Source organism: Epinephelus moara, chromosome 11, assembly GCF_006386435.1.
Source record: "Epinephelus moara isolate mb chromosome 11, YSFRI_EMoa_1.0, whole genome shotgun sequence".
NCBI classification, from domain to species: domain Eukaryota; kingdom Metazoa; phylum Chordata; class Actinopteri; order Perciformes; family Serranidae; genus Epinephelus; species Epinephelus moara.
In genome coordinates this window covers 12687559-12702688 of record NC_065516.1, presented here as the reverse complement: position 1 = coordinate 12702688, position 15130 = coordinate 12687559, and the positions used below count along the sequence as shown (strand labels likewise).

General features: G+C 41.3%; 3 protein-coding genes across 5 annotated transcripts in view; 2 read left to right on the top strand and 1 right to left on the bottom strand.

Moving 5' to 3' along the window:
- The window catches only part of LOC126397387 (coiled-coil domain-containing protein 106-like), a 68989-nt gene that overhangs the window by 16161 nt on the left and 37698 nt on the right, over window positions 1-15130 (bottom strand). The gene's annotated exons all lie outside the window — the stretch shown is intronic.
- On the top strand, window positions 380-11376 carry LOC126397390 (hydroxyacyl-coenzyme A dehydrogenase, mitochondrial-like). Its single transcript, XM_050056115.1, has 8 exons — window positions 380-550; window positions 2685-2813; window positions 2915-3072; window positions 3519-3645; window positions 6516-6605; window positions 6694-6766; window positions 10227-10343; window positions 10907-11376. The coding sequence occupies exons 1-8, from the start codon at window positions 434-436 to the stop codon at window positions 11023-11025; spliced, it is 930 nt and encodes a 309-aa protein (XP_049912072.1). The 5' UTR covers window positions 380-433; the 3' UTR covers window positions 11026-11376.
- The window catches only part of LOC126397389 (hydroxyacyl-coenzyme A dehydrogenase, mitochondrial-like), a 21200-nt gene continuing 20245 nt past the window's right edge, over window positions 14176-15130 (top strand). The window contains exon 1 of one of the 2 annotated variants that reach the window (XM_050056113.1): window positions 14176-14465. In XM_050056113.1, the coding sequence (XP_049912070.1) occupies window positions 14349-14465 (117 nt within the window). In that variant the 5' untranslated portion in view covers window positions 14176-14348. The remainder of the gene's footprint in view (window positions 14466-15130) is intronic. The other variant, XM_050056114.1, reaches the window with a different exon arrangement.

Below are 15130 nucleotides of genomic sequence, written 5' to 3'. Positions count from 1 at the left end.
GGGGCCGCCCCAGGACACGCTGGAGGGACTACATCACCCGGCTGGCCTGGGAACGCCTCGGGGTTCCCGCAGAAGAGCTGACGGAAGTGGCTGGGGAGAGGACTGTCTGGGCTTCTTTGCTGAGGCTGCTGCCCCTGCGACCCGGACCCGGATAAGCGGAGGAGGAGGAGGAGGACGACGACATGACTCCTACCCTGGTACCCAATAACACAACAAGACAACATTTTGAAGACTCCTCTGTAGCCTACAGCCCTGTTGTTGGGAGTCTGTGTTTTGCCTCCAGCTATTAAAATGACGTCACTGTGACATTGGCCTTAAAGGGCCTATTCATTCTGCCTTAAAGTGATCTTACAGTATGTACTTAGTTCACGTAACAAAGCCCGAGTGCCGGAACCTGTTATTGTCCTGAGGTCTAGCAGCACGCTGACACATCATGGCTTTCTTCATTCACCAGATCTGCAGAGGTTTTTCCTCTTCAGCTGTCAGGAATGCCGTTATTAAGCATGTAACAGTCATTGGAAGTGGGCAGTTGGGTGCAGGAATTGCACAGGTAAGAGGCAAAATGCCTTTGGTCTCTGTTTATCCATTTAGCTAGCCAGCACACATCTTCATTATACTTAGTCCTTTAGTTGTTGGCTAGTGAAACTGCTGCTCTTTGACTTTTATATTTGTGACTTTTCCAGTGTGAACACGGTGGGGGAAGGTGGGGTAAGATGAGCTACAGTGTGAAAGTTGACCCACCCCCCCGTTTCTAGGTGACTGTGCACATTTGTTTAAATGTGACCATAAATTCAGTAAGCACCAATCTTTTCTATCTGTGATGGAGAGACGCACACAAGATTATTATTAGTATTGTGAAAGTATTATATTTACACATAAAATCTGTTTTTTGTGTAGGAGCAATACCTTTAGAAATTGTTTGCACAGGTAAGGTAAGGTAAACTTTATTGTCCCCTGAGGGAAATTCATCTTGGGCACAGTGCTACATTTCATTGCTTCACAGGACAAGATAAAAACATCATCACAGGGACACATCATTACAATGACAGTTCTATCACATAAAACAGACATGGACTACATTTAACAATCACAACACAGAAACATACAGAGATGTCTAAAGTGCAAGAAAAAGTGCTGAGTGCTAAAGTGCCGTGTGTTTAATGCACGCTGCTGGTTGCTCTATTGCACTACTTTTTAACATTATTCAACAGCTTAATGGAGGCTGGAACAAATGATAATTATGGAGGGAAGCGACTAATCAAATTCATAACTCTGGAAACCAATTATTAATTTGTCAGTACACTTATCAATAATGAATCAATCTCAATACCTGGGTTATGAATTCTCTATACAGTGATCTTAGTTCCTGCTCAACAGAAATATCCATGGACAATGACTTGGCGATAAATGAAGATTTATTTAGGCTAAATGTTTTAACAACTGAGTAAATGAATAGTAAATGAGGATGATATGAAATAACACAAAATCAACAGTATGCATAAATGGATTAAGACAAGAGGTAACACTTTTGTCAGTTATGTAGTTTGGCGATAGTGAGAGAGAGTATGTGACTATAGATTACCTAACAAAACCTAAATTAGATCAAAATAACTAAGTCTCCTATTTGACATCAACTCTTATCACAACACAGCGGCTGCATCAGGTGACGGGGATTTGGCCTACTTTGAGCAGAGTTGGCTAGGGCTGACGTTTCTCTGAGGAACCCAAACTGCCGCTGGCGACTCCCGGCTTCACTTCACGGCCTTCCAGCAGGGTGATACAAACTGGAACGCAGCGGTGAGGGACAGTGGAGCCTGAAGGCGGTATCCTTTAGGTGGTCCTCACACGTCGGTGATTTTAGGCGGCGGAAAGTCTCTTGTTTTGGCCAAAGAGCCCCTGCTCTGTGGACACTTTGACAAGTGGTTGGCAGCCGCTGAATCCGCGATGGGCTTGAGTCTTTGGGCTATGGCTACTCGCTTATAATATAAGGTTGAAAACAATCTCGTTGGCCGTTCGATATTATTAACACGTATAAAAATGTGTTTGAGGCAAGGCGGGTCTCTTAGTTTAAACATTACCTTATTTTGGAGGAAATGAGTTTGATTTTGCGAGATTACATACTTTAACATGTGCGATGTGCGATAGACACATACAGTATATATTCATTTTGGCCGAGTTATGTGAACTGCATATATTCTAATCCTCACCCGGAGAAAAGAAAAAGATTGCTTAGCGTCAGGCTACAGCAACACTAAACCCCTGAGCTTGCATGAGAAGGACTAAATGCACAAACCCACTATTTTTAAATATCCAGTGGAGAGAGACTCTCACTGCAGCCTGTTTAATTTCATTCAGAAAATGTAAGCGTGCAGCTTCGTTCTGTGGACGAGATTTGAATTTTTGTCTATATCGCCCAGCCCTAATGCCAAGGGTGGAAAATCATATCAGTGGCAGAAGTATTGACAGATCACCCTTGCAGAGGTGCATTAAGGAGGTAAAGTCAGTAAAAGCAGTGAGGCACAGTGGAACAGTGGAAGATGATCTACACAGAGGAGGTAGTCCCTATTTATCACTGCTCCCACCTCAACATCACTGACACTGACAGCTGCGTTCGCTCCCACCTCAACATCACTGACACTGACAGCTGCGTTCCTATTTATCTTGAATTAATTTCTTTCTCAAAGACTGCAGCATCAACTGGCCACTCAGTGGCGCTGGTGGACATAAATGACGACATCCTCAAAAAGGCTATCAAAGGAATTGAAGGGAACCTTAAAAGAGTGGTGAAGAAGAAGTTTGCTGATCAGCCAGAGGTGAGACACAGAAGACAGCCAGACAAAATCAAAGCAAAACAATGAGAGAGTGAAGTGTGAGTTGTTAATGGGACATGATGACACATTCGTGTTTGTTTCAGGCAGGTGAGGAGTTTATTCAGATGGTCATGCAGAATGTGTCAACATCAACAGATGCGGAGTCTGTAGTTCAGGACACGGATATTGTGGTGGAGGCCATTGTGGAAAATCTAAAAATCAAACAGGATCTCTTTGGTTGGCTTGACAAGCTGGCACCAGCGTAAGCACTGTCCCATTTCTGGGTCATTAATACATTTATAAAGGTGTTACATTAGAGGCTGATTGCTGTTTGTTCTGGGTTTCATGGTGCTGTATGTGTGTTGTTACTGAAAGCATGTTTCTACTGCAGTTACCAGTATTTAAAAACACAGAATAAACTCATGTTAATTTCCAAATCCAAGACCACAGCTCTCTCAGCAAAAACTGAGTGTACACCAGGTCTAAAGATTGCATGAGGCGCAACTTCTCACTGCACATTCTTTATAGATTTAAATATGTTCCCTCTTCCCTCCCAGGTCTGGGAGGGAAGAGGACATACAGTATATTACATGTGGTGATCTTCTTAAAGGACAATGAAATGGAAAGTTCTGAATGTCACAAGTCTGCTTTTTTTATTAACTGCTATCTGTACGATGTCTTATGTACTGTTTTCTGCACTTGTTTTAGACTCACAATCTTTGCCAGCAACACATCCTCCATTCCCATTACCGACATTGCCAGCTCCACCAGCAGGTTGGATAGATTCGGTGGCCTTCACTTTTTCAATCCGGTCACCATCATGAAGCTTGTAGAGGTACGCCCCGAATCGAAGTCACTCCAGCAGTTAGTCGCAGCTCCACATGCAGTGCATGCTGTTGAAATATGATCTCTATTTGAGATGCATCAGTTAAAGTGAACCTATTATGCTTTTTTTCAGGGTCATATTCATATAATTATGTAATATTGGGGTCTAGTGGAATAGATTTATGTGCTTTACTGTTCAAAACACACATTATTTGTCTTGTACTGCTCACTGCTGCAGCACCTGTCTGAAATGCTGTGTTTGAGCTTATGTCCCGCCTCCCCAGCAGCCCAGTCTGCTCTGATTGGTCAGTAGGCATGTAATGATATATCGAATTTCGCGGTGTCGCGATAAAATAAATTCTCGATACCGTCGTGGGAATGCCACAGTAGTTGTATAGCTGTGTTCTCCTACAGAGCCGGTATGTATGACTGTGCGATTACATTCCCCATAATCCTTTGCATGCAACTGCGCGCGCAGGTGAGAGCAGACTCGTGCAGCTCAGCCTCTCAGCCTCCGACTCTGACCTGTGCGTGACCAGAGGAAACAGCGAATAAAAGTAAGGAAATTGATTGTTCTTCTCTGTGGAATTTCTCCGCGACTGTTCGTCATAGCGACAAGCCACACATATCACGTGAAACAGCGGAATCGTGGCTTTCCGACAAGACCAAGCACTTGTCGGTAGTCCAAAGTTTTCACAGTGAAAAAAAAAATGATAAAGTTACACTAAAATAATGTATAACAAAGCTTTCATACAGCTTTGCACACACATTACTTTTGGATGGATTACTCGCGAATGCAGGGTCGCACAGAAATGCCACGCATATCACATGAAAGCGCAGGAGCACAGCTTTCCTCTCCTCATCTCCTGTTCTGAGAAAGTGTTAGGGTCTCCTTGATGTCAAGATTGTCAACCTGGCGTGAACAAACTAAGTGAATGTGTGTTTTTGAGTTTTTCTATGACTTCCAGGGAAATGGCTGGGCTTTATTTATTTTGGTTTTCTTTTACACACATCTCTACCCACCTCTCTCTCTCGCTCTGTCTCTCTCTCTCTCTCTCTGTCTCTCTGTGTATGTCTGTGAGTGAGGGATTGTGTGTTATTGAGTTTACATTATTTCTAATTTGTTAATTTTGTTGTTGTTGCAGGGTCTGATTGTTCTACGTTCTGTATATTTGATGAATATTAAGACTACTCTATCCTCATAATTTGATGTCATTCAGATGACTTTCTAGTAATAGTACTACACTACTTTTGTTCAGAGTAGGTTAGAAAATACTGAATGTTTCCATTTTCATATTCTGTCACTATAGTTTTAATTGACATGACTTTGTTATGGCACTTTAATGTCTGCCTGCCTAGCAGTAATGGGGGGAAATGAAAGCACATGTTCAACTGTGTGTTGATTTGTTTATGATATGCTTCCAAGTTACAAATAACATGCTGTACAGTGTACATGCACTATTTTTGAATAAAATAGCTATTTTTAACAATAAATTTTCCCCTTGTATAACTATTGTGATATATATCGTACCGTGGACTCTTTATCGTGGTAATATCGTATTGTGAGTTTCTGGTATCGTTACATCCCTATTGGTCAGCTTGCTCAGTCTGTTCTGATTGGTGCAACGCTTAGAGAGTGAATTGGAAACGTCACATCCCTTACCTTATCTGACTTCACCTCTGGAGGTTGCCTCAAAACAACAACAGAGGCTAAAGCTAAAGACTGTGACTGTCCGCTATTATTAATTTGAGTGAAGAAACACGAGCCCACAGACTCCAAAGCCGCTTCGAAACAAACACTGGAGCTGGACATTTCTCCTCAGTCGTAAGTTTTTATTATGTAGCCGTCTTATATAAGAGAGCTGCCTTTAGCCTGGACTTTTTTTTTTGCTTAGTAGACCTTATAGAGGCAGAAAAATACTTTATAACACACTAAAAAAGAGGGAAAACCCCAAAAAGCATAATAGGTCTCCTTTAAAGTGCCAGTGCCTAACGTGTAAGTCAATTGTAGCAATTTAATTTGAACAAACCTCCTCTGGCTGTACTTGTTATATACTGTAAACCACATGTTATGTTATCCGTTACATAATTACATTTTTTTTGTGAATCTCCTCAGCCACAAACTGTTAAAACGTCTTAAAGCAGTTGATAACAAAAGTATTCAAACAGATTAATTGTATATCAAATTAGGAGGATATTAACTCAGTGGTTGACAACTAATTGACTGATCGTTGCAGATCTAGATATGATTTCTATAGGGCAACTTGCTAAAGCTTACTTACTCTTGCTTGATTAGGCTTTTAAATTCAGGTTAAAACAAGACTAGAAAAGTGCACTCAGTAGAGTGCAAATGTCAGCCAGGCGGCCACCACTTTAGACAATTTCAGCAGATGCACTGCAGCACGTTTCAGAAGCAGATAAAAATTAGGGCTGTAGTCTCCTGGTCGATTATTTGGTCGATATGCTCTCATCTGACCAAATTCTCACTGGTCGAATAATCTCGTGTTACTTTCATAAGGAGAAAAGTGCTACATCAATAGCTTTCCAGGTTTAATGCATTATTTCCTGCGGCGGGAGGGACAGGCTAAGTTACCTGTGAAAATGGGGGTGTTTTCAAAACACCCCCTTTGTTTACGCAACGTTGAACTCGCCCATCCTAACGCTGAGCGTGGCGGTGATGCAGACCTCCTGTCTGTTTCTGTATATTGACACCATTTCTCTCAGTGGAAATGAAGCTTGTATTTACTTGTATTTCACAGATAAGAAACAATAAATTGTGAAGACAGTAAAGCCTCAGATCAAATCAAGCAATCAAAACCATATCAGGAAACCCCTGAGAACACAGAGAATCAAAGTTGCTTATGTATCAATCTTTCACAGGTCATCGCAACCTCAGAAACAAGCCAAGAGACTTTAGATTCCCTCCTAAACTTCAGCAAAAGTCTTGGAAAAATACCAGTGTCCTGCAAGGTAAGATTTGCTGTATAATTCCATTACAACTATAGTCTCTTAAAAATATTACAGATCACTCAGCAGCACCCAACATCTCGTTTATCAGGATACACCTGGATTCATTGTAAACCGCCTATATACTCCCTACCTAGTGGATGCCATGAAGCTGCATGAGAGGGGTATGTATACAGTGATATCAATAGTAAAATTGCCACAGTTTGTGTATTGAGATTATTAACCATGATAAAATATCTACAACTACAGTGGGGCAATGTTTGGAGGAGAAATAGCTCTGCATATGACCTTAAAAATACCACACCTACAGTAGTTTGAGGCTTTTCCATCAAGGATCAAATACATTTCAGTCACTTTATTGCACGTTACTTTTTTATGGACTAAAATGTTATCACATCTTTATGTGTAGTTTTAATATAATAGTTAATATCAATGTCTGCTGTAAATTTCTTGTGAATAGCTGCACTGGAAATATGATTAATGAAAAAATGTTTAGTACTTATTTCACCAAGTGTATTTTTTTTTAGGGATTTTAAGTTAAAAAACAAGACCGCAAAATAACCTCAGTCATTTTGAGAGGAATTAACAGAGGCTTTATCTTTTTTTCAGTTTCTTTATCTCTGTATCAAAGACAGTGGTTGAGCTAAATAAAATAGAAGAGAAACAGAAACTAAAACCTTTACACGAACAAGTCAACAGTTTACTGACAATTAATAATAAAATACACACTTTAAGTGCACATACAAAATATTCACATGTAGAAGGTGAATACGTTTTACTTATACCCCCTTTGTTTATCATTTCTCCGTTGGAGAAGGTTCTATAAGTTTACTAAAAAATCCCGTCAGTCTAGTTCAGGTTATATGGTTATTTAAATTAGAATCGGTCTACATTTTCCTTTGTTAACAGCTTTTAATTTAACAGGTTAGACTTGGTTATTTTAGCTTTTTCTTTTTGAGTTAACTATTTTCTTGTTTTCAGGTGAACAGGTAAGTACCCATTCAAATTCCCTTTTTAGGTTCAATCGTCATCATTTATTTGTCACATGAAAGTAATACTTGGTACAACTCTAGTGAAATGGATCCCATCAGCTCCTTTAACTTGTGTGCAGTAATTTACTCCTTTTTGTGTCTTCTTACATCATTGGCTGATGCCTTATCATTCTCTTCTGCAAATTCTGATTTAATACTTTTTCGCTATGTCTTGTGAAACTCTTGTGGTTTTATTTCTCGTATCAGTGGTACCTTTGGCAACAAGAACAATCCCTTTTTGTCCTGGTTACATATTCAACAGACAGTTGCTGAAGACAAAAATTTAGCTTAGACTGGTTGTTAGTCGTTACAGACACTGACAGTGCAACAGGTAACATTAACTAAGTCAACAACAACTAAGTTAACATAGGTTAAATATTTGTTAAAAAAATAAATCAGTATTTGCTAAACTGAAGGCAAATTACTTTTGAAAAGAACCAGCGTTGGCTGTCAGCCACCAAGAGTAGCCACTGGGACAAACCACAGACAGTCTATGGGACTAACTAGCTTACTGCTACTTCCGCTTTCTCACATAATCATTTCTACAGTAGTGCCCTCAGGAATAAGGTGGCTAATTGTCCATGATTCCGAATGGTTCTGGTAATCCATGATTTCTGATCATGGAATGATTTAACTGTTCACACATCCCAACCTCAGCAAGACGGACACATGCTCGCTCTTTCTGAAGATAGCGGCACTGCACCGCAGTCTCTTCTGCACGGTGAAATGTTACAGCAGTTATCCACAGCTGGACCGGTAGCACCTCACATTCCCACCGACACACGCGTCTTTATTCACTGTAAAGCGCACACTCCTCTCCTTCTCATGTGATGCTTACAGTTAGCCCTGTCACTGTGTGTGTGTGAGCTCTTGTCCTGCAGCAGGAGTCTCATGATAAATAGAGAAAGAAAGACAGGCTATGCAAATCAATACACTAAACACAGCTCTAAAATGAAATAAGATTTTACCCATTTTAAATCGTCAAATTTGCAATGCAGCTCAATTATGGAAAAAATCATAATCACGATTATTTTGGTCAAAATTGAAATCACGATTATGCGGCGCACGGGATGACTTATATTGTTTACACAACGGCATGTCATTTCTGTCTCTACATGGTTGCGTGTTTACAATTCTCCTCTGCTCACACACACACACACACACACACACACAGACGTGCCTACACACACACACACACACACACACACACACACACACACACACACACACACACACACACACAGACCAACTTCTCTCGCTCTCCCTCTGATATTTTCCGCACGCTGTTTTTGAAATCTTCCGCGATCACCTGCCCCTCGCATTATTCATAGTTCACCTACTTCACTGGCACTTAGAGTGAAAAGAGGAGAGGAGAGGGCGGTATTGCGCATGCGCGTCTTCCGTAGAAGACAAAAATAACATCACCAGGTGTCTGTGACCAAAAATCGTTTACCCTCGATTTCATTAATTTTGAAATCGTTTGACCTCAAAATCGTAATCGCGATCACCAGACGATTAATTGCACAGCCTTAGTTGCTGTGATTGGATAAAATTGCAAGGTTGCACAGAATTAATGAGGACTGGCTGAATTTGCATTGCAATTGCAGCATTACAACATCCTGGAGGGACTGGTAAGTGGTTTCCACTGTATTACTGAGTAGGTGTCTGTGGCACTCTCACATTTGGTGCACAGCCAATACTAATCTGCTCTCACACATACCGAAACACATGCACACAGACACGCAAACACAGACGCAGTTTATGCTATGGCAACCTTTCATCTCGCCAGCTGCAGGGCTAATAAGACAGGGTGCTATAAAAAACAATTCCTGGCCTGTTTCAAGCCTTATGAGAATCAGGTCATTCATATCATATCTAATATATCCTTCATATCGTTCGTAATAGATTATGAGTGTGCTTTCTTGCGAGAATCACTCAGTGCTGCGCTGCGTCCAGTTCGATCAGCCCAATTGGTTAACATGGGAAGTATGAACTTGGAATTAGTCTGCCAACAAATACACTGTCATTACCGCTTATCACAGGTGCTGCCAAAGAGAACGAAACAGAAATTGTCGAGATAGGTTCAACAGAAAAAACAATCAAGATTTACCTTTTAACTCAACCTGGCTTGTAGGGCATACAGAAAATCAGTAGGTCTTGCAGTGTCTCAGGAGCAGTTGCCAAAACAAAAAAACTGCATCAGCTGCATTTGGTGGATCACCACCAGCACATAGAAAGTTCCCTAGGATGTAGGACACTGCATTACATATTGTCCGCTGGAAAAGCACCCTAGAGGAAACTTAAACACATTTTCTTGCACACTGAGCCACAGTAAAGGGCACTTGTTTTATATACCACAGGAGCATGCAAGAGGCCACTTGCGGCATTTTGGTGGACTCAAGGTGGTCACCAGTGAGTCCTTGTAAAGCTTAACAGTTGACAAAAGAAATATACTACACTTTTACTCTGTTTTACTCCACAAACGTTAGCTCAAATTGGCAGTGCCTGAGTTCAGTATCCCTGTAGTTGTAGTTTTTGGTTGATTTTGCAGCTTTGCATGGTTACAGTTATGTTTTGCTCTTTTCTCCATCAGGTCACGGATCCATAGAGGACATCGACACCGTCATTAAACTTGGTCTTGGGAATCCCATGGGACCCTTTGAGCTCATGGATCATATCGGACTAGACACTATGAAGTCCATCATTGATAGTGAGTAAAATAATGTTAAAAATATAGGTCTAACTAGTGGTGAAACTTCAGTACAGTACAAGAGCATTTACTCAAGTAAGCAGAATAAGTAGGATTTGTTGCAATTTAGAAACACAACATTCAAAGTTGGCCCCTCCTCTCCCAGCTCATTTAATGTTAGCTCGTTTAATGTTGCAACAACACAGAGCTGGTTGAAAATTAGCCATACTTACAGTACATTCTGTACAGCTGACAGTGTGGATGATTTTACACTCTGCAGCCCTAGATCGTAAAATAGGGCCCAGGTTGAAAAAACATTAGTTCCCCTTTAAGTTTATTTCTCTGATCATACTTGCATACTTTTACTTAAGTAACATTTCAATTCAGGGCTTTTACTTTTAACAGAATAGTAGTACTTTTACTTAAGTAAAGGATCTCAATACTTCCTCCACCAAAGGATATGGCTTTAATTTTTAAGGGGGTGATAATATGAAACAGCTGCAAGGAAGGAGAAACAAAGATAATTCAAATGAACTTATAAATTAAATCAAAAACCCTATTCCTTTTTGTTATTGCACATCTAGGTCTTCATGTTGCGATTCCTGACCACCCACTCTTTACCCCACCTGAACTGTTCACCAAAATGGTTGCAGAGGGCAAATTGGGCAGAAAGACAGGAGAGGGATTCTACAAGTACAAGTAATTTACTCAGAAAACAAGCCATCCAGCACTGATAAAAAACAGTGCTTGTGCCTTCTATAATTCCTAACTTCTCACTTTAACTTGTAACTTTGTCTTTAATTGCTTTAGTTGGCTCTAGTTCTTTTTTTCTATTTACCTTTACTCGTATACTTGCTGTACCTCTTATTTTGTTTATCTGAAATTATTTCAATTTCTTGTCCTGCTGCAACATCTGAATTTTTCCTCTGGGGATAAATAAGGCTTACCTTGTCTTATCAAGATTGGCTTTTATCTGTCATTTCATTATCTTATGCATGTCCACTGAATGACTTCTTTTGTGATAGAAGATTATAGATTAAATCTGACTGAATTACTTGTGTCTGGTGTCTCTTCTTGTTGTCAGTGTGAAAGGTGTTGACTGCTGTGTAGACACACATACAGACCTTGGTGATATTTAACATGAAATGTGAATGCTTCTTATATCTGCTAACATCAGTCAAATTAATATTTGAAATCTAACAACAATATCACTTGAGATGGAAGATAAAACTTTTTTTGGAGTTACTGTAGAATATCTATCAGAAATGACCTCAATCCAAAGTGATGTCTTACAGTAGGTATTAAATTTACAACTAGAAGGGTACTCGGAAAGCGCAAACCTCCTCCAAGGCCAAATGCACCCTCTCACAATGCTGAAGGTACAATACACAACATTCAGAACATGAATATAGCAGCAACTAGGCCTACTATTTGCTATGTAAAGATATAGCGGAGTTATGACATAATGAGCACAGTAGCCTTAGGAGTTTAACAATCCATCAGTCTGGACTGATCTATCCAGGCTCTGGCGGTATCACGGTATTAACTGTATACCAGGCATAGGCGCCAATTCCATGGGTGCATGGACGCCCAAGCACCCATGGAGAAGGCCAAGGCTATATGCACCAGCATACAGTTAAGGCCAATGGAAAGCCATCTCAGATCGTCTTTTTCCCACCTTACTGACTAGCCAATCACACCATGGGACCAAAGCACCTCTGGGAAAGAAATGTGTGGCAACTCGTTAAAGGTTAAAGCACAGGGCTGCAAGGAGCGATACTTTCCTCTTAAAGAAATAACGTCAATGGTGAGTGAAAAACAAATCCAATTTATTCAGTGGGTGTGTGGGTCTATATGTTGGTTAAGTGCTTTATTATTATTAATGTATTTCACTGTGTGCGCCTGTATGGTTTCTGTGCATGTGTAATGACTTTAGGTAGCCTGTTCTCTGGCCAAGCAATCATAAAGGCGCATTCTGGCATCGGTTAAAGCTTACCGGGCCAATCACAACCGTTTATTACTTTGGGGCGTGCACGTCATCAGAATAGGAGGGACAAGGAGCGGAGTGAATGCATTTCGTAAACAACCAACATGATTTTGAAACTGCGATGGTAAATGTGTTGAACGAACTGGAATGTACATTTTCTATAAAAGCAGAACAAACGGCTGCACTGAAAGCTTTTATTGAAAAAAAGGACGTGTTTGCCGTCCTTCCTACGGGGCTTGGTAAAAGTTTAATTGATCGGGAAAAAGATGGGACTCAGTGAAAACCCAGTGGCTATTGTTGTTTTTCCACTAGTTGCTCTCATGGAGGAGCAGGTCAGGGAAGCGACCAAGCTGGGAATCACAGCCATGCAACTCGGAGTCCACAGTGAGGAGGAAATCCGCAAAGACAGCAACACTCTTTCCCAGACATCATCACAGCTCATCTCTGCTGCACGATGCACTTGCTTGCTGGTCTGTTTACAGTGGCGTTGTGCTAGCCTACGACACACGTTTCATTTACTCTGATTGGTTTTCCGTCTTTCCAATTGCGTGAAGGGGCACTTTGAGTGACAGCCGTTGATACCGCCCCCCGGGAATAGAGGAAATGTACACTCCGTGTCAACACCCATTCGCGTTTTGTGAATTGGGTCTGGCAACGCCAGGCTAGTGCTGTTTGGGCTGAGAAAGCCATGTTTAAGTAAGGAATAGGAGGTTGTTTTAAGGGCTCATCTTGGGGAGGTAGACTGTAAAGCCTAACCTGGCGGAGGAGTGTTAAAGCCTTAATTAGGCTCTCCCTGGGCCTACCTCCTCTGTGGTAGTATAGGTGAGGTAGAAATTGTTGTGAGGGCTCGTCTTGGGGAGGTAAACTGTACAGCCTAACCCGGCGGGGTTTTTTTTTGGCCTAACAAGGCTTCCTTCCCTGGGTCTACCTCCTCTGTGGTAGTATAGGTAAGTTAAAGGAGGTTGTTCGGTTGGTGCGGGGAGCAGTGAGACCCGGCATTAGGGGAGTGTCTCTGGGACGCCAGAGATCACTGTCTAGCGTCCTGGAGGTGTCGTGGGACCAACTAGACGAAACACTGGTGAAAAGAGGTTCCCACCTGATGACCCCAAAGACATGTTAGTTATCATTGCTCACTGGTCTGTATAGTTAAGCCTTGCCATAATAGCTTATTATAGGGCTTAGGAGGTTATTCACTGAGTGCTGATCCTTTCTCTAGAGCACAAACTTCTTGTGTTTATTTGAATTCCTAACTTACAAACTCTAAATGGTCAGTGTTACATGCCTGTGTGTTTTGGGCTGTGTTTTCTGTTTTTCCCTGTCTTTCTTTCAGTGTACAGCTGATCCCCATCACTCCTCATCAGCATAGTGCCGCTGCCAGTGAGCCAACAGGCTGTGACAGAGTTGTCATTAAGACGTGCGTAACAGTTGAGAGTGTTGTGATACAATTGCTGGCTGTGGTTAATCTTTTCTGTTTTTGTGTGTTTCCCTGATAGGCGATCTGGTTCCCTTTTGGAACCCGTTTTTCGTTGGTGGTCCTTGTTTGCACATTTTTGTTGTAAATAAACTTCCTTTTAACCAGATATTTGTTTGGCTGCCTTTTCCTTCTTTTGAAAGATCCCTCTATTTCATGGTGTTACTCCCCCCATCCCCTAGACCTCAGGTGGGGACGCAACATATTTGGGGGCTTGTCCGGGATCTTTCAAAAAGAAAAAAAAAAAGTTAGTAAAATGGAAATAGTGTTGGTGGTGTCTGTTGGGAGAGGTGGTGGGCTCTTTNGGTGGGGACGCAACATATTTGGGGGCTTGTCCGGGATCTTTCAAAAAGAAAAAAAAAAGGTTAGTAAAATGGAAATAGTGTTGGTGGTGTCTGTTGGAGAGGTGGTGGGCTCTTTTGCATTTCTGTGCCCTGGGGCCTGTTGTCTCATACTTCACTCGCCTTGTGTACATTTGACTTTACAAAGTCAACATACAGTTTGCATAAGTATGAAGCCTGTGCCTGGGTCTGTTTAAGTCCTAAAGTCCTGCAGCAGGCTGATCATCATGGCTTTCTCCATTCACCAGATCTGCAGAGGTTTTTCCTCTTCAGCTGTCAGAAATGTTGTTATTAAGCATGTAACAGTCATCGGAAGTGGGCAGATGGGTGCAGGAATTGCACAGGTAAGAGATGAATTGCCTTTGGTCTGTTTATCCATGTAGCTGGCTAGAAAATAGCTTCATTATATTTAGTCCTTTAGTTCGTCGCTAGTGAAGCAGCTGCTCTTTGACTTTTTAATTTTGTGACTTTTCTAGTTTGAACAAAGTACATCCATGTCTGCAGACTCAATATATTGTATGGACTTGGGACACAGCTCTGGTTTCCACTTACATTTGTTGTTTAGGTCTCTATTTATCATTGCTCCCACCTGAACATCACTGACACTGACAGCTGCGTTCCAATTTATCTTATTATATAATGACGAAAACTCTGTGGGTGTGTGTGTGTGTCTGTTCCACGTTTTTCTCCTCACTGAGTTGGTCAATCCATGTGAAATTTGGCACAGTGGTAGAGGGTCATGGGAGGATGCGGATGAAGCAATATTACATCAATTGGCCAAAGGGGGGCGCTATAGCCAGAAATTGCAAACTCTGAATGGGCATATCTCATGCCCCGTATGTCGTAGAGACATGAAACTTTGCACAGAGATGCCTCTCCTCATGAGAAACAGATTTGCCCCAAGAACCCATAACTCCCGGTTATATAGATTTTCCGCCATTTTGAATTTTTTGAAAAACACTTAAAATCGATCTCTTCCTAGGAAGTTTGACCGATCTGCATGAAACTC